This window comes from Bombus fervidus, chromosome 14 (genome assembly GCF_041682495.2).
Source record: "Bombus fervidus isolate BK054 chromosome 14, iyBomFerv1, whole genome shotgun sequence".
NCBI classification, from domain to species: domain Eukaryota; kingdom Metazoa; phylum Arthropoda; class Insecta; order Hymenoptera; family Apidae; genus Bombus; species Bombus fervidus.
The window spans coordinates 7,863,754-7,891,187 of NC_091530.1; the positions used below are offsets into that span (position 1 = coordinate 7,863,754).

General features: G+C 36.0%; 5 protein-coding genes across 12 annotated transcripts; 2 read left to right on the plus strand and 3 right to left on the minus strand.

Moving 5' to 3' along the window:
* The first annotated feature begins 23 nt into the window (after window positions 1-23).
* On the plus strand, window positions 24-8,043 carry Madm (MLF1-adaptor molecule). 2 transcript variants are annotated; one of them, XM_072016459.1, is made up of 11 exons: window positions 24-570; window positions 1,505-1,591; window positions 2,084-2,308; window positions 2,384-2,514; window positions 2,618-2,712; window positions 4,809-4,892; window positions 4,979-5,266; window positions 5,455-5,614; window positions 5,713-5,899; window positions 5,986-6,105; window positions 6,173-8,043. In XM_072016459.1, the coding sequence occupies exons 1-11, from the start codon at window positions 442-444 to the stop codon at window positions 6,476-6,478; spliced, it is 1,812 nt and encodes a 603-aa protein (XP_071872560.1). In that variant the 5' UTR covers window positions 24-441; the 3' UTR covers window positions 6,479-8,043. The 2 variants fall into 2 exon arrangements, with proteins under 2 accessions (XP_071872560.1, XP_071872561.1); XM_072016460.1 differs by lacking the exon at window positions 1,505-1,591.
* A 153-nt stretch (window positions 8,044-8,196) lies between these two features.
* Window positions 8,197-24,091, minus strand: LOC139994097 (uncharacterized). Of its 2 annotated transcripts, none has more exons than XM_072016420.1 (20): window positions 23,541-24,091; window positions 22,473-22,583; window positions 22,016-22,104; window positions 21,529-21,621; window positions 21,335-21,438; window positions 13,704-13,768; window positions 13,329-13,488; window positions 13,117-13,259; window positions 12,693-12,897; window positions 12,442-12,603; window positions 11,827-12,357; window positions 11,592-11,767; window positions 11,372-11,521; window positions 11,017-11,299; window positions 10,736-10,945; window positions 10,522-10,672; window positions 10,222-10,444; window positions 10,006-10,135; window positions 9,818-9,938; window positions 8,197-9,743 (listed from the first exon to the last, which is right to left on the minus strand). In XM_072016420.1, exons 1-20 carry the CDS (start codon window positions 24,089-24,091, stop codon window positions 9,028-9,030), a joined length of 4,374 nt encoding a protein of 1,457 aa, XP_071872521.1. In that variant the 3' UTR covers window positions 8,197-9,027. The 2 variants fall into 2 exon arrangements, with proteins under 2 accessions (XP_071872521.1, XP_071872520.1); XM_072016419.1 differs by having other exon boundaries at window positions 22,013-22,104.
* On the minus strand, window positions 13,909-15,461 carry LOC139994148 (uncharacterized). The gene is made up of 2 exons (XM_072016534.1): window positions 15,103-15,461; window positions 13,909-14,764 (listed from the first exon to the last, which is right to left on the minus strand). The coding sequence occupies exons 1-2, from the start codon at window positions 15,165-15,167 to the stop codon at window positions 14,434-14,436; spliced, it is 396 nt and encodes a 131-aa protein (XP_071872635.1). The 5' UTR covers window positions 15,168-15,461; the 3' UTR covers window positions 13,909-14,433.
* Window positions 15,784-26,930, plus strand: LOC139994139 (electron transfer flavoprotein beta subunit lysine methyltransferase-like). Of its 6 annotated transcripts, none has more exons than XM_074112038.1 (4): window positions 15,784-16,199; window positions 16,895-17,187; window positions 17,722-18,180; window positions 20,390-21,963. In XM_074112038.1, exons 2-4 carry the CDS (start codon window positions 17,139-17,141, stop codon window positions 20,725-20,727), a joined length of 846 nt encoding a protein of 281 aa, XP_073968139.1. In that variant the 5' UTR covers window positions 15,784-16,199; window positions 16,895-17,138; the 3' UTR covers window positions 20,728-21,963. The 6 variants fall into 6 exon arrangements, 5 of the variants coding, with proteins under 5 accessions (XP_073968139.1, XP_071872619.1, XP_073968140.1 ...); XM_072016518.2 differs by lacking the exon at window positions 15,784-16,199 and adding an exon at window positions 16,202-16,523; XR_011801558.1 differs by lacking the exons at window positions 15,784-16,199; window positions 20,390-21,963 and adding exons at window positions 19,437-19,666; window positions 19,759-20,248 and having other exon boundaries at window positions 16,848-17,187.
* Window positions 25,523-27,425, minus strand: LOC139994118 (protein-L-isoaspartate O-methyltransferase domain-containing protein 1). The gene is made up of 4 exons (XM_072016464.2): window positions 27,119-27,425; window positions 26,919-27,053; window positions 26,592-26,843; window positions 25,523-26,506 (listed from the first exon to the last, which is right to left on the minus strand). The coding sequence occupies exons 1-4, from the start codon at window positions 27,423-27,425 to the stop codon at window positions 25,593-25,595; spliced, it is 1,608 nt and encodes a 535-aa protein (XP_071872565.1). The 3' UTR covers window positions 25,523-25,592.
* Window positions 27,426-27,434: the final 9 nt, after the last annotated feature.

The following is a 27,434-nucleotide window of genomic DNA, read 5'->3' on the forward strand; positions in this document are numbered from 1 at the left end:
ATACTGGGCGAACGTGACCGAAGACAGAGCGAAAATGAATACTAGAGTGTGTGTCAGATCGAAGCTATTTTGCTCATAACAGAGGTTTTATTTTGACAGTGTGATTCACGAATGGCCCTCGCGATGTACCGATACACCGGCTAAGTCCTAAGGGAAACCGAAAAGCGTCGATCCGTACGCGTGACTGCGTAAGATCAGAAATATCGTAGCTTTCCTTGCAACTCGGGTTGTCGCGCTGCATGTGTCATTGTGAGTGCTAAAGGTGTATTACAGCACCGAGAGGCTCTGTTCTCTCCTGTAACATTCAGGTGCGTATCATCGACAGTGCACACTAGCGGCGGAACAGATGCGATATTGAGGTAAATCCTTGGAATTACCACCGATGAATTTGGCCGCGTTGTGCTCTGTTCGGTGCTGCTCCTTCAACTAATCGCGTGTGTGATGCCCGGGAGTCGCTCCAGCACGGACCCAGAGCACAAGTCACCGCGGGAAAGTGGTGAAGATTCGGAAGATGAGAGTGAAATCCTGGAGGAGAGCCCCTGCGGGCGGTGGCTCAAACGTCGGGAAGAGGTACGATTCATCTTTTTATAATATACTCACATCTATGTGTTTACATCTTGTTTACATTTTGTTTATTTACTTGGTTGGGATTTTGTTCTGATTAATATGGTTTCAAACATATTTGGTCTATATATGTTCTTGTTGAAACCATAATTGTATTATCTCTATATGAGAAATGTGACGAAGGAAGTCTCTTGTGATACATTTTATCTCGACATTGATTCCAATTTGGTTGTACTATTGGAACGTTTGTATACAAATAAATCAGAGTAAACAGTGAGATATGGATGTAGTTTATGCAATTCTTTTCTATGTAATATAGCAATATATTTTAAAACTTCATGTATTAATATGATAGGTAACAAAAAGATATTATTAAAGATTCCTTCAAAGGAAACTAAAAATCTAACAGCTATAGGCTATTTTTCTTATAATCTAGCTTAGTACTTGTTTCATTCGAGGCTGGAAAAAGTAAGCTAAAGCCAAATTGTGTTTAATTTATTGTATAATTGTATTTAATATATATATATATATATACACACACACACACAATTATACATGTATACATATATCATAAAATTAGCTCATTATGTCATAAAATTACTAAATATATTGCTTGAAATGTATTATACAAAAATATCCTTAAGCTTGGCAAACTAGTTTCTTCAAAATTTATGTAAACATTAAATGTTTTTGAATTTGTAAGTGTAAACTGATTTTCAACAATTCCTTGTCACTAAGCTTTCAGCATCTGTGGTATTTTCTATTTTTATTCTAGAAACAAATCAGCATAGTTGGATCATTAACCAGGTGCATTTGCAAACCCGCTTTATTGTTCTATTTAAAGACTGAATATTCTTCTGTAAAACATAAATAACATTAAATCAAAAGCAATGGAGATGTTTTATCTGTTTGATGTTCAATAACCATTATTTTATGTTAGGTATATGTAGGTTCCAAGTCCACGTTAGCCGAAGGCTCTACCTTTGGAGCAGCCAGAGGCAGTGAAAACGAAGTTACTGAAATGGAGGTATGTCTATTTAGAGAAAAATAGGCTATCTCTTTTGGTTTATGTATCTTTTCTATTAAAACTATTCAATCAAAAAGATGTAACATAAATAGAGGATTTATTACTCAATATATTATATTTCAATATAGCCCATTGTTGTAAATATTGAATGAGCTATCTCCCCTCCTTAAATTCTTTGCAAGGTCACATTGATGTAATGACATCAGGCATGAAATTGTTTGAGTTATGCTTAAGTAACTTAAAATGGATGATTGCAGTAATATATTCTGTCATTTCATAACCATAGACTCTTCAAATGTAATTTGTTAATAGCCTGTTTTTGTTTTTCTTCGTATAATTTTTATATGTTGTAAATAGATATTAATATATATTTGTAAATGAAACTTGTAAATAAACTAACTTTATGTATTTGTGTAATTAGTTTATGTTTCATAAGTAATAATACATGAATGAAATAAAGTATTTTTGTAAATAATATTATTTTCTATTTAGGTGGAACAACGTGATGTACCAGGAATCGACTGTGCCTATTTGGCAATGGATACTGAGGAAGGAGTTGAAGTTGTTTGGAATGAGGTGCAATTTTCTGAAAGGAAGAACTTCAAAGCACAAGAAGAAAAGATACAACTTGTATTTGAAAATCTTACACAGTTGGAACATCCTAATATTGTTAAATTTCATAGGTATTGGACAGATACCCATAATGATAAACCTCGGGTATGTTATGAAAGAAAAGAGTTAAAGTTTAAATTGGTTTGAATATTAATTATGATGTTATTTATTATTTATTAGGTTATATTTATAACGGAGTATATGTCCTCTGGGTCTTTAAAACAGTTCCTAAAAAGAACAAAACGCAATGTGAAAAAATTACCTTTGCAAGCATGGAAGCGTTGGTGTACTCAAATACTTTCTGCATTGAGGTAACACATGATTCTTTATATATATTATTTCTTAAATAATAATGCTTATTTATTTATATATGTATATTTTTCTATTATATGCATTAATGTCTGAATTTTTCAGTTATTTGCATTCCTGTTCACCTCCCATTATTCATGGAAATCTTACTTGTGACACTATATTTATTCAACATAATGGGCTTGTAAAAATTGGTTCAGGTAAGTAATTATTTAACAAAACAGAAAGAAAATTCTATTCTATGAGACACATTTTGTGTCCAAAAAGTACAGTCTTAATGTTTCTGTACTTTGTACAGTGAAACACTCTGCTAGCAAGTACAAGATATTATATAGTTGCTCATAGGTATTCAAGAGAGCACTTATCCCTAAATGAAACTATTTAACATATATTGGAATAAGAGTTTGCAAGGCACTTCCCCTTTTTTATTCACAGGACTATATGAGAGGCTTATAGTTTTGTTTCTCATAATTTTCATGGATGAAAACTATAAATCACAATATAGGATTATTATAAAATATATATATATATAAAATCGACCAACCACTGATGTTGAAATAACAACTGTGAGCTAATTGATATTTATTTCATTCTTACATGGGGTACAAACACATAAAGTACGTATATTGCCATTACTGTGATTGCCTCCTCGGTACTCGTACTCGATAAGTCAATCGACAGTAATAAATAAGTTTTATACAGTTACTCAATTAATTTCTATTCAGCGTAATTTATAGTATCGTAATTTATAATAATTATTAAAATAATTTAATAATTAAACTAAACGACGTGTAAACAATATACACTGATATCCAAATGTTTTATCATAAGGCATAATTATGTGTGAAAGAATGTGTGATATAGTTATATATTGTGAAGAAAGTTTTACTCCATGCTATAAATTTAACATTATCCTAATTGGATTTTATAGTAAGATTAACGATATGAAAAAGATTATTCTTTAAATAAGCTTTAATGATAAATATATGTCAAAAAAGTGGGATATTATCTCTGCCGAATGTTCTTAACAACTTTCTATTTTAATTAGATTTATTCATTGAGAACCATTCCACATTATTGTTGTTACTGCGTTTATATTGTGATGTGATTTATCCTTTTCCTTTTCTCGCTCGCTTATTTCCTTTTTTATCCTATTTATTAGTAAAATAAATCTGTTAGAAAGATTGTGTATTAAGTACTGTTTACATATTAGGAGTAACTTGAGTCCTCGTTTTTAATTGTAGCAAATAGGCTAATCTAGATAATGAAAAAAACACAGCAAAGTCTTCGAAGAGAGAGGAAGTACAATCGTACTTTCGTCCACCCAGAGGATAAAATCAACTGATAACGACGATTCTTCGGTTCTGGTGTAAATTGTGAAAAGATGGTGAATTTGAAGAAAATGCATTTGGCAGATAATCATCGACTATTGCCAGCTAAGTAATTTAGGCATATTGAGGTAAACATTCCTATTTATGTATATATATATGTATGTATGTGTATACATATATATACATATATCTACATCTTGATTATTGGTAGAGTGGTTCATATAAAATATTCAAAATTTATTTGATTTTAATATCCTTCATATCATTACATTGCACTTCTTCATCTCTTGGGTTATAATAACAAAGAAGGGCAAAGGGCCTAAGATGTCTCTTAGTCCTTCTGTGATCATTATCTAGCGCACGCATTTTTCATTGTGCTCTAATTTTTGTTGTATCCTTATTCACAAACAAAACAAATTCTACGAATTCCGTTTTGGTCCTTAAAAATGTAAAATAGAATTTCATCATGCTCAATGAAAGTGCCTCTTTTTGGAATATAAATTATCCAAGAACAAACTGTGCAAATTACTTTCTTGCTGATTGCTTGCGTTTCATTTACCTTGTTTTTATGCGCTATGTTTGACCCCCCTCAGAGGCACTTTCGTGCATACGTGTATATGCGAGAATTATTAACTGTATGAGGGCTCAAGTTACTTGTAGGATAATTTTTCAGTTACAACACAATTTTTCTAGCGGTTCATTAATCCACTTGTTATCATGGAGGTGGCGGGTATTCGAGAAGGTAAAAAGATAGTTATGTTGCTGTGACTGTATTTGTTTTTTCCTTTTCTTTTTTTTTTGTCTATTTTTTGGCAAATAAATACAAAGAATTCCTGCTACCTCGCAAAGAAAGTTTTTTAACTCATTGCTTGTTAAATACTTTCATACAAATATACATATTTTGTGAGTGCCTATCTAAAATATATTTTCTTAGAAATAACCATATGTTCTTCTTATCATTACAGTGGCTCCTGATGCGATTCATCATCATGTTAAAACATGTAGAGCAAACATGAAGAATATGCACTTTGTAGCGCCTGAATATGGAAGTAAGTGTATCAGATTATTGATAATCTCTTTATATATTATATGTTATTATACATGTTGTTGCAATATACCTTACTGTGTTTTTTAGACTCTGTAACCCCTGCCATTGATATTTATTCATTCGGAATGTGTGCTCTGGAAATGGCTGCATTGGAAATTCAGGGTAACGGTGATACCGGTACGATCGTGACCGAGGATAACGTTCGAAAAACTATAGAATCGTTAGATGATGCCCAGCAAAAAGATTTCATTCGAAAATGTCTTCAAGTAGACCCGCTCAGTAGACCAAGTGCAAGAGAGCTCCTTTTTCATCCTGTTTTATTTGAAGTGCATTCATTAAAATTACTTGCTGCTCATGCTTTGGTTAATTCAGCCAGTAAGTTTACTAATATCACCATTATCTAATCTCTATATTGTCTTGTACTTCAGAATTTATCATGTGTTTTAATTATAGGTATTATATTTTTTATAATAAAAAGTTATATAATGTAGCGGTTAGTCTAGTAAAAATAGAACGTTAAGTGGGATTTCTTAGAAATCAATTAATTTTCACAACTTTTTCAGCTAATATTTCAGAAACGATAACAGACGAAGTTTTACAAAGGCTCTACGGTCCTGATACGGTAGTCGCAGAAATTAAATATCAAGGTCGACCACCGCAGCAGATTCGGTTAAGTGATATCCCTGTTACAGAGAAGTTAGAAAAGTTCGTCGAAGATGTAAAGTAAGTATATTAAATAGTTTTACGACAAATGTATCGAAATGATTGCGTTTTTAACCTTATATCTATTCTTCAATCACATAAATTATTTGGGTCGACAGATATGGTATATATCCTTTGACAGCATTTATGGCGAAATTACCACCACCCGTTCGACCTCGGGCGATATCGCCCGAGGTTACCGAATCGGTGAAATCTGTTACACCGGAACCGGTGGACGTGGAGTCTAGAAGAGTAGTTAATATGATGTGTAACGTTAAGCCTAGAGAAGAAAGTTGTGAACTACTTGTAAGTGATATAGCACATTGTGATGAGTTACTTAACATCAACTATCAAGTCTAGTTTATGTTTTTTTACGCTAGTGTATTTTATAGATGACAATATTATTACGAATGGATGACAAAATGAATAGGCAATTGACATGTCCTGTGAGTCAATTAGATACTTCAATGCTTCTTGCACAGGAGCTTGTACATTTTGGATTTATTAATGAGGTATTTATTCTATTAAATATTTTAAAAAAGGAGCACAACACAATTTCAAAATTATTATTTGTTATAGAATGATCGTGATAAAATAGCAAATTTAATCGAAGAGGCATTAAGGAGTTGTTTTAATAAGCAAATGATGACACCAGGGATGGTGTCATTAACAAATCTTCCCACTCAAACTACTTTATTGCTGCCTGGCCCAGAATTTCAATGCTTGCAACACTTTGATAATTCTATGTACAATGCGACAACATCTCATAGTGATAGTGTAATAACTAACCCGCTGCCAAAAACCTCAGGTTTCCCTGTGTCGAGTAACACGAACAGAAGTCACGATGAAATGGAACCACCGTTGAATGCCGAGAGCGGTAGTTAACTATCCAGGATATCTGGTAACTCAGTTCACTGTGCCACTTTGCACGCTCTATGTATAGACTGGCTATGTATTTTTATATTTAAGTAAACAGGAAGAAAGAACGGAATTAAATGATTAAAAGAAAACAGAAAAAAATAAAAAAGGAAAAAAAAAGAAAAAGGGTGCCGTGGCTAAAGCTTTAGGCTAAAAAATGTTAACGCGATAGATTCGAACATATTTTATTTACAAACTGTTTCGTATGTTCGATATATAAAAAATATAATTTAATCGAATGATCGATATATTCTCTCCTTTTTTTTTTCATTAAGTCATAAGATAGTTTCGAAAGAGGTAGGATATTTACATATTGGATAAATTTTAATCAAACAAATGTCAAGGACGCGCTATACTACTTCAGTTGACTGTACAGCTCTAAAAGAAAAAGACGCTAATATGTAGCAAGTACAGAACTGTAACTAGTTATCACGAATAATCGTAATAACCTGTTACTAGGCTGAAATAATAAAGGGCATTTTACTAGCGAATGTTTAAATTCGTCGACAAACGGAACGAATTATTTGAAATAATAAATGAAGCAAAAAAAGAAAGAATTTTCTATCGTAAAGTGACCAAGATGTATCATAGAAACTTATTTTGTATATACAAGCTAACACAGATTAACTGAAAACCAAGATGAAGAGAAAACGGTATAATTATTAGATACGGAAGCATAACTTGATCGTACAGCAATGCGAAAATAATAAAAATAAAAACGATTATGAGCACCGCACTTGTTTCGCTTCGATATTCGATGTATATTGTGGTTTGTCCCGACTCATACGAATCTTGTTTCTTTCGCTCATTAGAATGAAATAAAAAACAAAAATTGATATCTTGATTTGTTTAAAAAAATAAAAATAAGAAAAAGATAGTAGCGCGTATAACGTTCATAGAGTAGAACGTAATACATCGGTCGACTAAATACAATCTTTTTGTAATTTATCTTTGTTCTTTTCTCTTTCTTTCTTTAATAAAAATCGGACACAGCCACGGCCCTTCTATACTTCGGTATTATTGATGTGATTAAACCAAGGTTATTAAATCTCGATAAAATTAGCTGAAATCCTTGTAAATAATTTATATTTTTAAGAAAATCTGTTGACACAGAAAACTAGTCATATAGGTATATTCGAGTGCTAACAAACTAACACCGACCTTATTATGTCTTTTTGCATTTATAACACATGCTTGGCCAAGAAATACTGCTCCGATTTCATACCTTGATAAATGAAGGAAAAGAAATGAAATTTTCAGTGACGCATTTCACTAAGCAAACGACTAACCATTACTAGCGGTAAAGAGGCAAAACAAAAAAACAATAAATAAAGTAACAACAACTATTACCAACAACATAAACTTTGATCTTAAGTATGTAAGTAGATTATTGAGGTAAAAATTGAATGTATAGCTTTATAATTCAAATTATAAAAAAAAAAGAGAAAAAAATAAAGTGCGACGACTGAATCGTGGATATTATCGAAAAGGGCTGTACGATGACAGTGATAAATAAATACTATAACTCGGAATTCCACTGCCTAAAATTTGTTTTTGTTCATCAAAACTTGTCGCTCCTGTCTTCCCGATTAATTTCAATATTTTTACTTTCCTATACACGTTTATATTTAAATTTATATTGACAAAAAGAAAAAAACGGAAGTACAGAGGGAAAGAGTTTGAAATAGTCCGTTCTATAAAAATTTATTCATGTAGCAGAAAGAGAAACACGAGATGTGAACATATCTTTAATGTAAAACACTATTTAATGGATGGAATGTAATGAAAAAATGTCTTTACAAAAAGTTTTTTTTTATGAACGATATTCTTTTCTGAAGACTAGATCTAACAAGATGAAACAGAGTATAAATGTTCATAAAACAGAGACAGGGGAAGGGATAGATTGTATCTTCCAATCTTGTTTAGTTTAACATACTCTAAGCGTAATGTAATACTCTGATAATGCTAGGTCTTTGTTACGTGTTAAAAACATTAAGTTAAACATCATTATACATGAGGATAATAATAACTTTTTTTAAAAAGTACCGTTGTTTATTTTTATTCACTTAAATTTGCATGTTTGATAAAATTGCATGTTACAGCTCAAATTTTTCCAATTCTATACTTACGTGAATTTAGTAATCAAACAATAAATTGAAAGAATATTAACTTTTGCATTTAGTTACAATGGTGCTGTTCAGTCATAAAATTTGTCTCTTTCTCTATGTTGTCTTAGATATCCAATAATACATATTTCTCATATATAATAAATTATTATATATTCAACAATTTTATACTATAATAATAAAAATGAAATCATTACCAAATTTACTCTGAACAGCACCGAACTACAACGTGTTCTTGAGTCAATTTTCTTAAAATAATTCCTATTTACCTCATCTAAGCACATTATTAAACACCATAAATGATATAGCTATCCATTAAACATTATGGTGACGGTATGCTTCCTAACAATCTTGAGCGGTGAATCGATTTCTTTTACATTATAGTCAGATTTATGTTCCATCCGCGGAATGGGTACGATTCAGCAGATAGTCAAGATCATGTGCAATACGATCCAGCATACCACTCGTTGTAGCCTCGCAGTTTGTGATCACGATTTCAGGTGCCTTTTCTTCCCCATCAGGTTGTTTACGTTCCGTAGTATTAGCAATGTCAGGAATGACATTCACATGGTCTCTGCTCTTTAGTTCTGTTGCTGACAATAATTCGACGTCGTTCTTCACGGCCAAGGTTACATCTGGCATTGCGCTTAAGCGCGATTCGACGTCAGCGCTACATAGAACTTTGGCTGAGCTCTCTGGCGAGGGATTGTGTGCGATGAATATTTGTCCTTGAGACTCTCTATATTTACCAAATTCCCGGAAACTGCAGCACTCGCTGGCGCCATATGACGCCTCGTTCATGCAGTGCAATGATCGTGGGGAAAACACGGTATCGAACACGACAGCTTCTTGATACTTTCGTGGACTAGTGCTATAATTTTCCAGGTTTATATCGTCCGAGTGATCGATGCGAATCTCTGGCAGGAATCTGCTGGTGACAGGGACGGAAGGTTTCGAATATGAAGATGAGGACTCGTTTATGAACTCGCGCATGTCTATACTACCCGCTGCAATCCCGCGAGCTTCTAAATACGGTTCAGCGATACTTAAGGATGACGACGGCGGAGCAGTATCGTTCTCCACCTCGGCGCCGCTCTTTGAACACACTGGTAAAAAGATAAATTCAATTGATATATTTTTATGTTTATTATTATCTGATGATATAATTTTCATAAATTACCTTTGATTGGCTCGGATGTTATATCCTCTTCTGCATCTTGTTTCCACTTTAGTTTTCTTAAGATTACATCGACGGTAGTTAATTCGCCATTCACGATATAGATTATCATTATAACAAAGCCCTAAATTTATGCGTCTCATCGTTAGATATTAGATTTTTAATTGTTTCAAATTACTAGTCAGACTTACCAAAGCAGAAGAAAGTGAAGCGAATATGTAATGAAAGATGATAGAGGTAGAATTTATATAAAAGATGGAGGAGGCTTCCATTGCAATGACACCGCAAATAACTATGGCAGCTCGATGAAGCATTCGTAGTCTGAAGAAAAAAAGATTTCAATTTTTCATCATATAATTATCTTTTAATTCGTATGATTTTTAATCGTATGATTTAACCGATTATACCTGGCCTCTATTGCTTCCTTTTTCATAACATTCTCATCAACAAGAGCGTGAGCCTTGTGCAAGATTCCCAAATACAATAGCACAAATATAAGAAACATCATCGTTGCGCAAGTAACAAAAATATTATAAACGCCGCTGCCAAAAATTAACCACCATGACTCATGTCTCCAACCAGTGCTTTTGTGTGTAAGTTCAGTACTTAATACAGCCAAGATAGGGACACCTACATTAAACAAAAATGAAAAAATTGATAAAGCTCTATATTAAATTTTAATTGACTTTTAGTATAATTTTCCGAACCAGTAATCACTGCTATGACAGTAGGTTGAAAATGTTGACTGGATCGAACTTGAGTTAGACCAGCATAAATGATGAGAGCTTCCGATATAGGCGCTGACATACCAATCAAGAGGAAAGCTTCTAAAGTTATCGCTACGATCGCATAGGAACTCTAAAATAAAATAATTATTATCACAAAAAGTTTCTGACTTCAACGTATACATACTTGAATTACCTCTGGTAAGTGATTATGCACGGCATAAATGAAAACAGCCATTGCTCCAACCAAAGCACCGCAACATTGAAGCTTTAAAAAGTTCAACCAATTACGATTTTTCCACCAAAAGATTCCGAGGATCAAAGAAGATATAAGACACTGTGCCAAACAGCTACCACATCCAAATATCACGATAAATGTGGTTTGTTCCTTTTTTGCAAATACTACCTGCATTGAATTATTTTTTTTGAGCTATTTCGCAATTCGAAATAAAATATTTAAAACTTATTTGAACTTACCCTTACAGCACGTGCCGTTAAAAAGACTGCGAAAGTTCCACTACTAGGGCAAAGACAATGCGTTGTGGCATCACCTGGCGAAATATTTGCGATACAGCTATTGAGATCCCAGGAACCTATAACATCCATAAGGCCGCAAGACACATTCCATGAACTCGACTGGTTTTCTATGTTTTTTAGCTGTAGGTCTACCCAAATCTTATTATGTTTATCCAAATTGAAGGCAGGTACTGCCACTGTGACGATTCGAGAATTAATACGAAACTCCAGATCTGTGCCATCGCTGCGAATAAAAAGCACTTAAATTAAACAGTTAAAACGTTAAAACGTTAAATGTAGGATTGCTATTGCTTACTCCAGTTCCTTGACATACGTGGCTGGAAGAAAATGAGACATATTCTTATAAACAATTACTATTCCATGTAGAGTGTTATTAGACTTTACACCACGTTGTCGTTTTTTCCATAATCGTATTGTCGTTTTGTCGTCGTACCAATTTGGGTACCTATTAAATGGTAAGCGAAATAAGTGATATAATTACATAAAAAGAATGTCATTTAACAAATATTAATTACATGGATTCATCTATAGGGATTTGAAGAGAATGGGTAATACTATCTCCATTATGTTGTTGTAATTCTTGAATGTCTACCACTAATGAAGAAAGAGGTAAGTGCTTGTAAGGATGAGTAGCTACCTTAGACCAATGCACTAGGCTTCGTTGAGTTATTTGAAGAAGCAATAGAACTTTCTGTAAATTATAAGCATTATGTATTTCTCTTATTCGTCAATTTGATTAAATTTCTATACCTGTTGGCTTAAGATTGAATTTTTGTCGTCTAGTATTCGACTAATTATCTGTATCAAAGCCTCTATAGAGATATGTAAATCGTATGGATTAACAATATGCTGATAACGCTCTATTTCCGCCAAGATACTCAGGATACGATCACCTTCGCCAGGATAGAGAGGCAAGCTACGCGATTGTAGAATTTTCCAGAAGATAAAGATCGTTCCAGAACCAGACGTGTTTTGATATCCTAATGTTAAGCTTTTAAACTTGTTATAACGTGAAACTAATGGTTCGAACAAACAAAGAGAAAAATCTGGAGTTTGCCATTCAGGAGTGGTGGCATCTTTCATCGAGCACAGTCTGGAGACTTTCTTGCCTACAAAATGTTGAGGGCATTCTAACAATGCTTCAGATCCAGGAGCAGTATCTGGCCAAATTAATCCCCAGGATTTCCCCCTCAAGCAAATTGGTATTAATGTTCGATTCACGACTTCCACGCGAACAGACATGGACTTGTCTGCCACGTTACAGGTATATATCGCAGATTTCTGAAAATATAACACGATAAACATGCAAGAAACTTAAACCTTTGATAACCAATTTTAAGGATGTATTCTTTATTTAGTGAATACCTGCGCGTTTGTAATTTTTAATATACTTCCAGTAGGAAATAAATCTTCCCAGACCTCGCTACCAAGTTCTAGCTTCAACAGAGCTTTGTTTTTCGTCCAGCCGAATCCTATTCCAATATTGGGCACGTTGGGTGTCATACACGTTAATTGTATATTGGTTCCCTGCAGAAAAGACCGGTTTAGAGAAATATCAATCAATTTAATCAAACATCGTTTCAATTATTTAAGTCCATAGGGAGTTTCAAGATTACCTTGTCTATAGTAGCGCTCATTGGCATCACTTTTACATCTGGTTCATCTTTCACATCTACGTAAATACTCTTACATTGCTGCACGCCCCAATCGACTATTTGACAAGTATATTGACCCGCATCAAGTAAAGTCGCTTTTTCGATGGTTAATATGGATGTGTGTAAATCAGAACCATCGTTGGGAAGATGTCTATACCAGATTTCCCTAAACAATGAAAGTTACTCTGTCTATCAGTTTGTCTAGACGTTAGCTATAGTCTGATAAAAAGTAAATGATCGTTCAAGGTCACTGTAGAGTATATTCCCATCGCTTTATCTAGCTACCCTATGATCTAGCTTCTGATTACCTACCGATTACATGCTTTTTGTTTACAGCAAGAAGTGATTTTAAAAGTGACTTTGATAATAACTCTTATTTTTTCACCTGGTGGCTTTATTCATGTTCACCAGCATATTGTCCTTGTACCACGTGAAGTTTATGTTATAACTGCCTTGAGCAGCGCAAGACAGAACGAATTGATCTCCCGGGTGAATTTCGTGTTCATTTCCTTGATTCAGCCTGAGACTCTAAAAAAGACGTTGATCGAGATAATTGAAATCTATGACGAGTACTCTAACAAGATCAATGATACGTACCTGCAATTTAAGCGCAGGCTTTTGTTGAAAGGTAAAGTGAGTCGATTCGAGGGATATCTCGCTGAGCCGTCGACGTTGGACCAATTTGTTGAGGGACTCTCGAATTTTGTCTCCATCCTCGGAGTTTCCAAAAAAATGGAAAGTGATTTCCGATGTGGGTCTACATAATGGACGCGCAAACCATGAGAAGCTATTTTGACTGTTTTTATCTTTTTACATAATTTTTTATTACATCTAAATATTTTTGCTTTACTATCTAAGAATAATTTATAGTAAAACATGTCCTTCATATTTTTCTATAATATGTCTTTCTTTTCATTTACGGTCTCGATAAAAATGTAACTGAACTCTTTATTGCTTAATGTACCTACTCACGTCACGCTCAGGATTTGTAAATCCTCCATGGACGAGATATTAGAATTCCTTAAATACTTTGCAAGCTGCGAAGAAATTGCAACGTATTAAAAAACGTCGGCCGATCATTTCGAGGGGATATCGAACAAGAAATTACAGGAATAAATAAAAACAAATATATTTTTTCATAACATCTTTATGTATTATCGCAAAATAATCATTGAGTAAAGTAACAACATATTCTTGCAAAATAAAACGATTACAAAATAATTATATTCTTCGTCTTCTTGTTATGTTCAATAATTGTATGGCAATAAGGCTGTTCGTACATACACATGTACGAACTTGTACATACATATACATATTGTACATCGGCACAATCCGCGCGATACTTGGTTTTGTATCGCTTATTTTCTCGAGCGAATATCGCGATTAGAACCGTTCATTGTGATCGAGATGTACGCAGAAATACAATAATTTCCATCTTATCTCTAGAACGCTAATCTTGTCTGCTATCAATGCCGCTCTATTCGGCTTCAAGCGTTGGTTTTTGCAAATCATGACACACGAACGCAAAAAGTTGTTTAATAAGCACCATCTGTGTTTCAAAGTACCAGTGCTGAAGTTGCTATCTCTGTGTCATCTTCCTAACATCCAACGACTCTTCTTGAATGTTCGGAGCTTCATACGATTGTGTGACTGCATCCAGTCGAAAAAGAACTCGTTCTTGATAGATTATCATGCTTTAAATTCACTCCGGAGTATCTAAGAAATATGGATCGTCGTTGGATATGAGAACGCAGGATAAATCGCCGCTTCCAGGGCATAGATGATCCCGTATCCTCTCTCTGGATACTCTCAACACCTTGATCCCCGTCTCGCGGCAATATGCTTCCAATAGTATTATCTGCAGATGACTGGCGGAATCCATATTAGCGTCGAACGGTACGAGGCAGATAGTACCCTGGCTGTTCTCGCATTCCTTGGATGCCAAGGCTCTTAACGTCGGTAGCATACCGCAAGTTATTGTACTTCTAGGACATCTTGGCATTTCTTTCTGTTCGATCCATGATAAACTGCCACTGAAAATCAATTGAGGTTAGTGTATGGAGATTTATACTATTTTGTCAACTTTTTAATCAACGAAAATTCGACGATACCGAGGGAAGCTTGCAACAACAGATCAAACGTTAATTTCTGAAATACGTTACTTTAATGTCTACTTCTGAATATGACCTTTCACTATTAAGAAATGTAACAATTGGGCATAACGTGCAAGAATCGTAATCAATAGTTTCGCAAACGTTTCTCGATAAAGTTGCAACGCATTCCATCGTAACGTGATCGAATTAATCGTGAGATCGACTAACATTACGCGTCATCTAAAAACGTAACGAGTGTGAAAGATGAAAATTTATACCTGTCAGTCATCGTAGATGATGCGTAGGATTGTTTCGTACAGCGTAAGTTTTGGCAACGCGTCATATCTCTGAGTATCTGTTTCTGATCGCTTTTCGATTTGCCGTTTCCTGGCGCGACTCGTTTGCACACTTCACTGAACGTTGGAATTTTATCGTTTTTGATAGCCAGTTTACAAGAAGTAGAGTACACTTTCGTTGGTGATCCACTGATTCACTGATCAATTCTTGGAACCTGTTCGTCGGCACGCACGGGTCGTCTTCCCGATACAATCTTATGCAATAGTGAAAGACTTTCACGATCGCTTCCGTGAAAAGTACATGTATCGACACTATAACTCGACCGAGGTTTCAACACGAATGACCTCGATAGCCGATACGCGGCGCTTTTATAACGATCTTACCCCCACCGCCACCTGTGCTATATATCTACGGGTATTCCAGATAAACCGTGTCGAGTCTGTGTACACAGAACGGAGCTTTTTATCCAAGAATTGGCTGCGACAGCTTTTACCAGGAAACGAAATAACTCGAAGGGCAAAGCTAACGAAAGCTCAATGATAATTTTATTTATAAATTGAAACCCTCTCGCTGTGAGAATACGGGCGTGGAACATTCTCATACCAATTAACACGTGGTAATAATTTATTTACAATTGGAATTTTAAGGAAAAATTTTCGTTATCAATTTTTCTAGAATTGTTATATATTCCTGACAAATTTCACAACGTACTTATAAATTTGAACTAGTAGAATGCATCGTGTTGCCATATACATGAAATTAAATCGCGAACATTGTAATGTAATACTCCTTGTAATTGGTGAAAGAGGAAATTGCGTACGATCCATACGAAAGTAGTTATGATAAATAATGATTTTAGTTACAAATGCAAAGTTTAGGCGTCATATTAAAATAGTGTCCGGGTCAGGGACTTCGTTTACGATCTCTGTTCACGAGAAATATCGTTTGCCTGTATTGCATACGATCGAGGCAAGGATAGAACAGCAAGAAATTTTAACTCTGGAATGGAAACCTTAACTGCTGAATGAGATAGCGTTTTTTCCGTATGCATAGTGGCGTAACCTCGTCAAGTACGTATGTATTAACATTCCAGTGACGACTCCTCATATTCGAAGCGACATAAAAGCAAACATTTTTGTTATCGTACACGGCCACTGGACATGATAGATACCATGAAAAATTTGTTTAACAAGTTTCGCATCCATTTTCTTCGACAGGACATCTCAGGTCAATAGCACGTGCTTCCATCATCGTGCATGATGCAAGCGGGTTGAATCTTGTATCTCTGGTTTCATCAGCCTTGCAATTGGACAGATTTGCTGATAATCCAGGTGGAAATCTACCTGAATATCACGGATTGCCGAGGGGAATTTCAAAAAGTCGATACCTCGCATCTGTTTTGGTCTGTCCCCTATTCTATATGTTTCTCACTCCCGTACATTGCTCCTTTCGCTTTCTTTGTCCCATTCATATACGTATTATATCGCTCTCATTTATCTCCAATCGCTTTTCATACCGTTGTATTCCGCAAAAAAAAAAAAAAAAAAAAACCACGAGCGCGCTAAAATTAGATCGAATCTACGTAACAATTCTAATTTCAGCAAGCTGAAAAATTGATGCGTTATGTAATCAACTGGTTATAACCGTTTCATAATGATCAGTGACAGATGAATTTGCTATTTTCGAAATTGGAAAGGTTTTACCTATCTTGAATTTGGCAAACTTTTAAATCTTTTTTATTAATCGTGCGATTTCTTTTTTTTATTTTTGCAGGATATGGAATAAAGAAACGATCGGTCAGCTACCTCGGGAACGCGCATGCGCAATCGATCCGCCGGGAATTCCGAATCTCTTGAGCAAGAAATCGCAGACTATAGCTTCGAAAAGAGGTCGATTCTTGGTATATACGCAGCTCGGATATATATACTAAGAATTAACCGATCGCGGACTGCTCGTATAAACATTGAGAACGTTCACTGCGTGGATCACGCGTAAGACCGATTAGGATTTTATTAAAATGTCACGTGTTATGCAAGCATGGAAAAAGAAGACAAACGCTCGATTTGGTACGTTCCAAAATAGTACGTGCTTTGGTTCGGTTTACTTTCGAAGTAATGAATGAAACGGTGACCTTGCGGGATCATCAATCACCGAACTTCCCAAGCTTCCAATTTCTTCATATTTTATATATTTCAATTCAGAGTTGAATATTAAATTCGGATTTAGACTCGAACTGAAAATTGTTACGACAGAGGAATTTAGGAATTTCTTTGATCGAAGGCTTTTGTTTTCAAAATGTGGTGTAATCAACACCACAATTTTCGCAACTGAAGTTTCAACCTGGCGTCGAGTTTTTTAATCGCGATCTTATCGGTTCTGAAGAAAAGAAAAAAAAGAGAAAGAAAGAACGAGTATTTCTCGTTACGAGCGATAAGATCGTAATTTTCGTTATCGTTCTAGAAATGTAATGTTTTATCTTTTCCTAAGATTCTCTGAAGCGTTTTTATATTAAAAGAATAAATAAAAGTACGAGATATTATTAGAATTTCGTCGAATAATGCTGTCCAATGAAAAAAAAAATATATCGTTCGTTTGTTTAGACTGCTGGACGATCGAGAAAATAGTATCTTTTTACGGATCTTTTAAAAGAACGATTTCCAAAAATTTGACGGACATCGGCATCGAGAAATTCTGTGATGAAATCGTTCAATGTGATTCAGAAGTAGTGCGTGCCATTTTTGAGCATACTGAGATTGTTAGGAGCCATATGACGCCAGAGATCCAACTATTTCTTTTAACTCCCAACTGTAATTTATACCACACGCAATACGAAAGAATTTCGGAGTCGAAAGGGATAAAGAGAAGCGTTTTCTTGGAACCTTTTTGGTCGATTTATTGGCCAGGTGGACAGGCTCTCACTAGATTTGTACTGGACGAAGGAAGAACACTTTTTGAATCCTCGAAGGAAATTTTGGATCTTGGAGCTGGATGTGGTGCCACCGCTATTGCTGCAAAGCTCGTTGGCGCTGACAGGGTTGTTGCCAACGATATCGATAGAGGTTCGTATAATTTCACATACGATAATCGCGCATACGATTCAATACATATGAAGAATGTATATCATTAGTATTCTGTATTTTCCATCAAACGTCAATAAATTTGCTAAAGAGGAAGTTGCGAATTGGAAAATAACGATTAAAAAGCGATAATGTAAATTGCTTAGTCGCTTGGAAATCCATAGTTACTTAAAACGGGAGGAGCAGATAAAATCGCGTTGTTATGTGTGAGTGTCTCGTGAGAAGGAATGCGCGGCTCGTTTTACGTTTCATACATTTCCTCCTTCGCGATCAGCGGCATTAAAATACAATCGTCGTTAGACGGTACTGTTCACAGACATTCCGCTTACCGGGGAATTATTATCATTATCATTGGGAAACGTTGAAGTAGTTTGAACTATTTACACGAGCAAAGGAAATTTACTATCTACATGGGGAAGAACCGAGTGCATTGTGCTCGGTAAAACGAGTCAAGCGAGTCGTTGGAAATACCCTGTAGAAACAGAAAAAAACGAAAAGACGCTGGTAGAATTGACGTCACTTGTGCACCTGCTCAGGTAGCCAGAAAGCAACGTAGCAACGTCTGGATTCGGATGCCAGATTTCTAAACGGTTGATGCAAAGTTGTACGCACTCGTGCTACTAATATAGCCGCTATAAATAATTTGTACCAGAAATAGAGAGCCTTATTCACTGGGGAATAAATTGGAGAAGGAAGCGGTTGAATGCTGCGGTGGATGCAAAGACGTAATAAGCAGAAGTACAAGTTGTAGAATAACGCATAAAAAATATACAAAGTATCGATAGGACTGATATTAAAAGGATGTAGAACTCCTTCGATAAATGTAAATGTGAAGGTCAGTCCAAGGTCATGTACAATTTTAATTTTTGTATGGGAAATATTTGAGTTTAAAATAGGGTCAACGATTTTTTTATTTCCAAGAAAGAACTAGGTAACCTTAACGGTGTATGGAATAAATTAAAGAAACTTCGAAGAATCGATGTCACGATAATATTCCGACCTGTGATCACGTTTTCCCTTAATTGCATCAGCGTGTTTCTCACGTGTCGTACTTGGAGAACACGAATCGATAATAAAGTAACTACCGGTATTTACGTTACATTAGGCAATTCAGGGAATTCAGCTTATTTCGTATGAATGAAATTTCCATCGGTAACTTTAGTATTCGATCATTCAAAGTATTCGAACTTGAACAAGGTTTTATTGAATATTAAATGACTTTATTTCTGTTTTCGTAGCGGTATCAGAAATCGGGAACCGTGTTCTGAATGGTTACGAGGAAAATCAAACATGTGGGTCACACCACACGGTATTCCCCATATCACGGAGGTAGGAGCGCGAAGGGTCTGGTACTGCTCGTACGTCAGTGAAAGGTCTTCCATTTCTGGGTTCTACGTCCGTTGCATTTTAATCGCCCCCTCGTGCGCCAATCGAATGTTGCTGACTCACCAATATCACATTATAATATGTACCTATTAACGCGATATTTCCATTAACATCTCATGCATCTGGAAAATTATGCTAACAAGCTGCGCGACATCGTACTTCTATAGACAGAAGGAGAAGAATTGTGCGATCAGAGCAGATCAATTTTTAACAAGAGAATGGAATGGCCTATAGAACATTCGAAACTTTCGAAGTACTTGCATCGAGTCGTGAACCTGTAATCCAATTGTTTAGGCGAATCTATAGTCGCGATACCCTCGGCTTCACTCGACCTTAGAGGTCGTACTTGACAACGGTAGATTAATGTTGCATTAACCGATCAATCTTCTTTAAGTACTCTACACACTTGCTGCGTCTTGATATCAGCTCGGCGATTTCCTTTATCTTATCCAAGATTTACAGACACGTAATGCTTTCTCATCTATTAGCGTACTAATAGTAATTGTTCGATCGACATGTTTCATTCGAGTGATTTCATCGATATGGATTATCGTTGCTAAATTGGCGACCGTTCCGTTTAAAAGCACCAATGGAACAGTTGTTGATGGAAATTAAAGCGTTGCTACTTTTACGTAATATCGCTTGTTCGAAGATTAGCATATGCCTGGAATTTTACGTAATCTCGATATGTTCCCGTTAAGCGGGTATAAAAGATACTACTCGTAAGATTCATCTTATTATTTCCGATTATAAACACGTTTATGTAAACATTTTACCATCTCGATATTTGTTTGTGTGATTTCAGTTGCCTGCACAGCTATTTCCATGAACGCTATCCTGAACCGCGTGAATGTCAAAGTGTCTCATCAAAACCTGTTACATGAATTGCCCGAAAAGACAATTGACGTTATTTTCATTGGAGATATGCTGTACGACGCAGAAATTGCTGCTACTTTAATTCCGTGGCTCGAAAAAGCGCGCGGTAATGGGACGAGGATTTATCTGGCAGATCCAGGAAGACACGGTCTGACGGAGGATTTGAAAAAACGTCTGAAAGTTCTGAGGCATTACCGGTTGCCAGAGAATGTACAGAAAGAGAATTACGGTTACGACAGTTGCAACGTTTGGGAGTTCTGCGGATAACGAGTAAACGATTATATAATACGTCGAAACTCGGTGTACCTATCTTTGACTCGCTATTACTGTTGCAGTCACGTTTATATATATATAATCATATTGCTACAGTTACACGTGAAACGTACATATATTCATTTGTCATGCGGTGACAATAACGCCATGGGTCTGATTTATGCAAAATGCTAAGAAGATTATGAAACGACGTGATAAACGTGATCATAGCGAACATTGCTTGCTGCGTGACTTGCACATGTGCTTCATCTTATGTATACAGTAATATTTACGTTCGTCTTACGTACAGAGTAATGTTCAATTATCACTATTTGTAATATGATTATTTATCTGGTACAGTATAATACAATGTTTCGTTTACTCTGCCTGCTTCTTAAAGCAGAGATAGAAGGAAAGTCGATCCTTATTTCCGGAAAAGGGAGAAGCGGAGGCGAAAGAGAAGAAACAGGGTTACGGTGTTAATTATCGAGAAAGCCGATCGGATGAAACTTACGAAGAAGGGAAAGATTTTTCTGGCGCACGAGTGGATATCTCTGATTCGAGTAAACTCGATGAATTCGATAGTAATTCTATACTGCTTTTCCAGATATTCTTCACTCACCTGTTTGCCGACGTAGGACTCTACACTGCCGTGTTGCGTAATCAGCCCAGACTTCAGGGATGTCACGTTCGACAATTTGATTCTGCACTCGTATCTCGATCGATCTGCAAGCGTTTCCACGGATTATTTCATTTCCCAAGGGCGATTGGTCTCAGGAAAATGCGTACAGGTGGCGAAGAATGAAACGAACTTACTGTTGTAGATTTTGGTGCCATTTCTACAAACGCATGGTTGCTGCTCCTCTTTGTCGTAAGGGCATTGTATTATGCAATTCTCGAGACCGCATTCTGCGAACAAGCATTGGCCTCGTGTGTACTTGTGCTCACATATGACTCACGCGGCGCGATCTCAGTGCGAAACATGAGTCATGGGAATGTTATCCACGGGTGTGTACAGCGAATACGGTAGGCCTCTTAAGCCTTATATCAATTAATTATCTGGACTCATCAACCTACATCATGCATATATCAAATGCATATTAAATGCAAATGAAGCTTTCTTTTTATCAAATTCTATGCATTTCATTTCCATAGCAACACATTTTTGTAATCATACAAAAGTATTGTTGCTATTTGAATTTAATTAATTAGTATGTAAACGATATAATAAATACAATGGTTTGCAAACAATTTTCGTAGTCATCTTACATGCTACAGTTAATATTAGGGCAAACCCTACCACCATCCACGGTATCCAAAAGGTGAATCTCACAGTTACGGCCGACGTAGCCATTGGCGCATTCGCAGGTCATTGCTTCTGCTCCAATTTGCCTGGAACAGTTCGTAACGACTTCGTCATTTGTCCCTTGACACTTATTCACAGAAGAGGAAGAAGTTTCCTTTATAACAAATCGGGAAAGTTCGCTTTTTCAATTTAGAAGGGTCAACGACGCCGAGTAGCTTATTGATTTATCTACGCGATTGATCTTCTACTTGGTTTGATACTTCAAGAGAAAAACGCGATTTCACATCACCAGTGAGATGGCTATGCCTCGTTAAGATTGCTTTGACCAATGTCGCGTAAAAATTTTCGCTATTAGCTGAAATTTCTTTAATCCACGCTTCCTTTAAATTTCATATTTTAGATTGTACTATCCGATTTCTTTGCAGAGATAAATTTACATAAATAATCTTCGTACTTGCAAGTGCCTTCATTTTGGCAAGTAGGATTGTTCCTGTCGTCGAAGCAGAGGGGTCCTTGGTTACAATTCTTCCCGCTGAAACCCTCGAAACAATCGCACCAGAAGCTCCTGCCAGCAAATAACGGCGGACTGTTTTATTTGTGCACACGTCACAGACCGAGGACACAGACATCCAGGAATAGAGGGTAAATTAATGGGGACACGAGTTTCATTAATGATTCATGAGCTGATATGATATCGTCCGGAATCACCTTACTGCTCTGTTTGCCTTTTGCGTTGGAACTTTCCGAAATTATTTCGTGCGATAAACGATCACGAGGAAAATCCAGGTCCTCTTCCATTATTCGCTATGCTTTTCTATTTTTAAATTTACTAAAAAAAGAAATCTGTTCCAATATATGAAAACGGAAAGATAAGATATTCGTGATCATTTGTTTACTTTTTTTTTCTAACTCGAGAAATGAACTTTTCAAAAATTGTCCACAGACTGATCGATTGCCAAGCTTTAAACACGTGTTTCACGAAGAGATAATTCGCCCAATACAAAAGCATTCGTTCGAACTTATATGAGAACAAACAGGACGATCCTAGTAGATGATAAAATAACTCAATTGGGTTCCAGAGGGGGACCTGTTTGCGGACGGATAATACGCGTTTTAATAGCTGTCGAGAAGGTCATTGGGATAGATACAATGAATCTACTCGCTCTTCCAAAGTAAACTGCCCAGTGTTTGTATCTGAAGATGTTCATTTGACATAAGTATACTATTTGCTCTTATATAATATCTTATAAGAGACATAAATAGCAAATACTAAGGAATTAAAAATACATTGTATAAGAAATAGTGGACAGTTTTACCATAAAAATCCATAAAAAATATTAAGAAATTTACCGTAATAGAATATCATTAAAAGAAAGTACGACAATACTGCACATTATTTACAGATTATACAGTGAAACGAATTATGCGTCATGCGATATATAACAAAGTAGTAAATTTTAGACTTTCCCAATACATCAAGGAGGTAAGAGCAAAAACAGACAAGAGAAGTTGAGAAACTCACGTATAGTCTCCAGACACGAGGCAATTGCCGGAGTAGGAGCAATGCTGGACGGAGCAGCAATCGGAATTTGGCACGTCTTCGGTCATCTGATACGTGACATTGAACCCGTACACGTCCAGCAAATTATTTAAAACTCGTACATGATTGCCCTCGAGTCGATCGAGCTCGAACTCGATAACAAGAAACGGTCTGAACGTTCTAAACAATTTGTATTCGAACACGTTGCCCTCGGTGATCTCTTTTATCAGACTGGCGCCAAAATTCATACTCTCCGATTCGTAGTACGCGTACTCGGTGAAACTGAGTCCCTTATACACGTACACCTGTGTCAAGTAGACGACGATGGAGCTGTTAGTCGCTGGAATATCGGAAACATCGATCACCCAGCGACACTTAATGGGCACCGGAAAAGACCGGGGAAAATTTGGGGTCTGGATCACTCCTCTCGGTGCCGTCAACCGGTTACCGCACGACACCTCGGTCGTTGTCGAACCTCCGTCGATTAAGGTCAAGTGAAATAGAAAGGAGAAGCTGATCACCATGGACTTCATCTTCGGCGAATGAATCTAAGGAGAAAGTATTTTGAATTGAATTAATCAATGAATTTCTGTTTATAACGAATCTGACAAAATTTCGACAGCGTTCTTTCATTGAAGGTTTATTGTATTTTTGACACTGGCATTAAAACGAATAACTTTCATCTCTATTCCATATCCTGTCTATAAAGAAGCATTCAAGAAAACAATAAAGCTTGGTATGTTTGAGAGGTTCCAAAACCGAGAAAAATTGATGTTCGTGGAGCTGTGAAGCTTGTTATTAATTGCTCGTTGAATGCATATAATAGGAGCAATAAGTATCTTTGATGTATGGAAACAATGGAAACAAGAGAGCCGTTTATCAAATGAACAACATCCCTCTACTTACATTGAGGATACAAAGAAACCAGTTCTCCTCACCAATATTCAAAATGCACTCGTTCCTTATTCGATCGTACCATTACACAATCACATTTCGTTTTCATACAACACTCAAAAATTGTCCTCACTCTCGGCTCGTATCGTTCGCTGCTAGTATCCATAAATTTAAAGGGACACACAGACATGATATCATATGTATCAATAACTCACCGCACAAAACAATCTACAAAGGCAAAAAAATTTGTACGAATTGAAATTATCCTAGTTGAACGATACGAAGAGTAATATAGGAGGGGTAAGTGGTCGAAGAACACCGAAACATTCTGATCGATCTTATCTGTTTCCTCCAGGGCGATTACCAATAGGATCAGGAGTCTGCGGACGGTCGAGAATGTTATCACGAACGTACGAACCCGCGATCTGCCGGGCAGCTGGGCGTTAGCCCCTTCCGCACAAGTGATCTCTCCACGCGCACCCTCAGTGCATCCTTCGTTCAACCATTCGTGCTCTTATTGTCGACTGCTTCACAGGGTTACTGACAACCCCTGACGGACGTAGGAAAGTTTTTATTCATATTTGTTGTTGGATTGCATGACTGTAGATTGTAAAAGGAACAACAGGAACATAGCCGAAGGAACTGTTCATGTTCGGGAATCACATTGTTCTTTCAGAAGGTTCAAGAATTCTGTGCATGTATGTGTGTGCAATAAGATTTCTGGGGAAAAAGAAGTGGTAGGATTATATTCATGTAAATATCGATGGATATGTGCATGTGAAATATTTTAAAAAATATTGGTGATTATTTACGATGATATTCATTTTTATTTTATTGCGTGATTATTTATGTAATGAGATGACTATCAACTCACAATGAGGTAAATAGGAGATAAGATAAGAATAGATAATTGTAATGCTGATTTAAATAAAAGACAGTATAGATTTCTGTATCATGCACTCTTTGATTCAAGGACTTCTTAGGTCTCGGTTTGAGAGAAAGAAAAGCAAAGAAAGATGTAGAAAGTAACATCAGTGATTATTTCATGTAAACTATTGCGTGAAATCAAGTTATATATATATACATATATTTATTTATTTAAATTAGATTAATATGATTCGTGTATGTAATGTACTTATATTACAGCTTACGATTATAATTTAGGTACAACTTTGATGAGAAAGGCAATGGTAACTCATGTATTTTCTCTTTCATATACGTAGAAAAGGCATTACTGTTCACGTAACGGGCAACTATTATTTCTTGGTCACGGGGGCTATTGGAAGGATCGATGTCCATCGGTTCCGCCATGTCCGGAGGATCGACAGGTTCTGAATCTGACTGACTGGTATTCGATCTAGGGCTATTATCTTCATTGCTTAAGTTTACGTCTTCTACGATACCGCTGTCCGTTTTCTCCCGTTTAGCCATTTTTTTACGCTGAACAAGAGTCTCGTCCTGTTCTGTTTCGCTATCACTTTCACTTATATTCAACAACGTTTCAGTATGTTTGAGTAAATTCAAATAGGTTTCACTGACATTGGTGTAATTCTGTACCTCTGCTTTATTCTCAGGTTTTGCTTCTGTCGAATTGGAAGTAGTCTGTACATTGCTTGATTCTTCTGTCCGCGAAACGAATTTATTACTATCCGAAGAATTTTCAGGATTCTGATTGTTCCAGTCAACGTTACCGTTACTGTTTACTACTTGCCAATTCTGGCTTTCGTTCATGTTACACAGTACAACAGCCCGTACTTGAGAAGTTGTGTACAGATCTCTAGGATCAGTGTCTACACTGAGCAACACGCATACCCTTCTCGTAAATTCATCATCTTCATCTGACGCTGATTCATCCGACACCGATTCATCAGATTCTCCCATCACAGGAATTACAAATCTTGTTAAGGTTTGCTGTGGAGGACTAAATCTTCGCCGTTCTAATAGAATTACTTTTTTCGTTTCCAGATCTTCGTGTTCCTTCCATACATTTGTCCGCAAACAGTACCTAATCTTACCTCTGCATAGTTCTTGTAAAGATAATGGAGCACACTCAGCTGTAATACACACAAATAATAATATAAAATGATTTACAAATACTACATTTTTATCCTGTTTTAAAATAATCATAAATATACATACGTAAGTGGAATAACGTTTGCTCTGAAGTAGTAGGCACGACTAACGTTGCGAACGATACGGGAAGCATTTTAAAGTGTAACCAAGTATCTTCATCTATTCTGAGTACACGTAGCAAATGATCTTTAAACGGCATTACGAGGATACCTCCAATACATACAAATTGTTTAATAAATCCTTCGTAATTTTCGGGGCATGCTGCACCACAATATACTCTGTCATACTGCCTACCAGGTGCAACATTCAGACAATTCCCTGTTAAATGTATAGTTACATGACTCTTTTCTGTTCTCACAGGAGTCATATATAAGTAAATTCTTTATGCATCACCTTGTATAAAAACTGGTTCGCAAAAATCAAATTCATCCAGTGCTAATGACTTCTGCTTAAATTCTTCTAATCGCTCGTACGCATAATTTAAACAATCTTCATGCAACTCAATGCCATGATTTGTTCCATGTTGGTCTAAGAAAGGCACAAAGATATCACGAATATTCTATATTGATCTAGTAAAGCAGCAGTGTTCTTACTCAATATGAGTCCTGCCATTGTACTGAGATAACCAGTTCCTGATCCAAGATTTAAAAAGCTCAATCCTGGTTCCAATGAAAGACTTTCCATCACCTCGCTATATATACATGGTGCAGATAAATGAATGTTACCATGTTTCCAGGCAAGATCATTGTAAGCTCTTTCTCTGTGAGATGGTAAAACATAGTCTGCTCTATCAATAGCTCTAAATACTTGTTCCACTTTTCTTGTTCTTATATATCCAGATTTCATTAAGTTATCAACTAATTCATCGTTATTTTGTCCACTGCTTACAGCTGCCCCCATTGTTACAAA